This window comes from Oncorhynchus tshawytscha, linkage group LG01 (genome assembly GCF_018296145.1).
Source record: "Oncorhynchus tshawytscha isolate Ot180627B linkage group LG01, Otsh_v2.0, whole genome shotgun sequence".
NCBI lineage: Eukaryota > Metazoa > Chordata > Actinopteri > Salmoniformes > Salmonidae > Oncorhynchus > Oncorhynchus tshawytscha.
Window position 1 is genome coordinate 29,592,895 of NC_056429.1, and position 1,913 is coordinate 29,594,807.

Consider the following 1,913-nt stretch of genomic DNA (forward strand, 5'->3'; position numbering starts at 1 on the left):
ATATTTGTACTGCCCCCAGCACTGCCTCCACGCACTTCCAATCCAGTCATAAAGCTGTCTACTTCTGTTTTATGTTAGTGAGGAGAGGCTAGCGGCGAGCCAGGCAGAGCCCATCAGAGAAAGTCTGGAACTAGATTGCAGTCATAAATACAGCTTTGAACTATATTTTGAAGTTATGGTACACCATTACATACTCCCATTCAAATTGGTGCTGTTCAGAGAACTAACATTACGTACATTTGACTCATAAATCCAGTGGCAGAACCTATCTTGATGTAACGTAAAGTCTATAGTAACAGTGGACTTCACACTTGAAATTATAACTTGTTAATGGCTATGCAGGGACAGGGGCATTGTGGTTGATGTACTCAGATGTAGGCATTCCTGTCTCACAGGGGTCCCTAAGCCAACACAACCCTGTTTGAGGAGCCTTGTGACTTGTGTCCAGACATGCACCCCTCATCTCTGCCCCTCGCCCCAGTAGGGACAGGAAGATAAATATTTCTGCAGGGGTGAAACTGGGGGGTTGGGGGAGGGGGCTACTGTGACTTCCTCTGACCCAGACCTCACAGTCAACAGTCCATGAAGTCTTGTGAATGATCAGTGTACTAGGGTACTGACCTGGTGGCCTGGAGGGGCGTGGATGGGAGGACATGCTCTCTCTGGCCTGGAGGGGCGTGGGAGGGAGGACATGCTCTCTCTGGGGTGGAGGGGCGTGGATGGGAGGACATGCTCTCTCTGGCCAGGAGGGGCGTGGGAGGGAGGACATGCTCTCTCTGGGGTGGAGGGGCATGGGAGGGAGGACATGCTCTCTCTGGGGTGGAGGGGAGTGAGAGGGAGGACATGCTCTCTCTGGGGTGGAGGGGCGTGGGAGGGAGGACATGCTCTCTCTGGGGTGGAGGGGCCTGGCAGGGAGGACATGCTCTCTCTGGGGTGGAGGGGCGTGAGTGGGAGGACATGCTCTCTCTGGGGTGGAGGGGCCTGGCAGGGAGGACATGCTCTCTCTGGGGTGGAGGGGCGTGGGAGGGAGGACATGCTCTCTCTGGGGTGGAGGGGCGTGGACGGGAGGACATGCTCTCTCTTAGGTGGAGGGGCGTGGGAGGGAGGGCATGCTCTCTCTGGGGTGGAGGGGCGTGGATAGGAGGACATGCTCTCTCTGGGGTGGAGGGGCGTGGATAGGAGGACATGCCCTCTCTGGCCTGGAGGGGCGTGGATAGGAGGACATGCTCTCTGGGGTGGAGGGGCGTGGACGGGAGGACATGCTCTCTGGGGTGGAGGGAGGACATGCTCTCTGGGGTGGAGGGTGTGGAGGGAGGACATGCTCTCTCTGGGGGGCCTGGAGGGTGTGGGGAGGGAGGACATGCTCTCTGGGGGTGGAGGGGCCTGGGGTGGAGGGGCAGGGAGGACATGCTCTCTCTGGCCTGGAGGTGGGGTGGAGGGAGGACATGCTCTCTGGGGTGGAGGGGCGTGGATAGGGAGGACATGCTCTCTGGGGTGGGGGGCGTGGGGAGGACATGGGGGGTGGAGGGCGTGGAGGGAGGACATGCTCTCTCTGGGGTGGAGGGGCTCATGCTCTCTCTGGGGTGGAGGGGCGTGGAGGGGCTCTCTCTGGGGTGGAGGGGCGTGGAGGGAGGACATGCTCTCTCTGGGGTGGAGGGCTCTCTCTGGGGTGGAGGGAGGAGGACATGCTCTCTCTGGGGTGGGAGGACATGCTCTCTCTGGGGTGGAGGGGCGTGGAGGGAGGACATGCTCTCTCTGGCCTGGAGGGGCGTGGATAGGGAGGACATGCTCTCTCTGGGGTGGAGGGGCGTGGATAGGAGGACATGCTCTCTCTGGGGTGGAGGGGCATGGGAGGGAGGACATGCTCTCTGGGGTGGAGGGATAGGAGGACATGTGGGGTGGAGGGAGGACAT

At 60.2% G+C, this 1,913-nt stretch overlaps 1 protein-coding gene across 1 annotated transcript; it reads right to left on the reverse strand.

Moving 5' to 3' along the window:
• Window positions 1–608: 608 nt before the first annotated feature.
• LOC121847319 (extensin-like) lies at window positions 609–1,913 on the reverse strand. Its single transcript, XM_042327929.1, has one exon. The coding sequence runs from the start codon at window positions 1,911–1,913 to the stop codon at window positions 609–611; it is 1,305 nt and encodes a 434-aa protein (XP_042183863.1).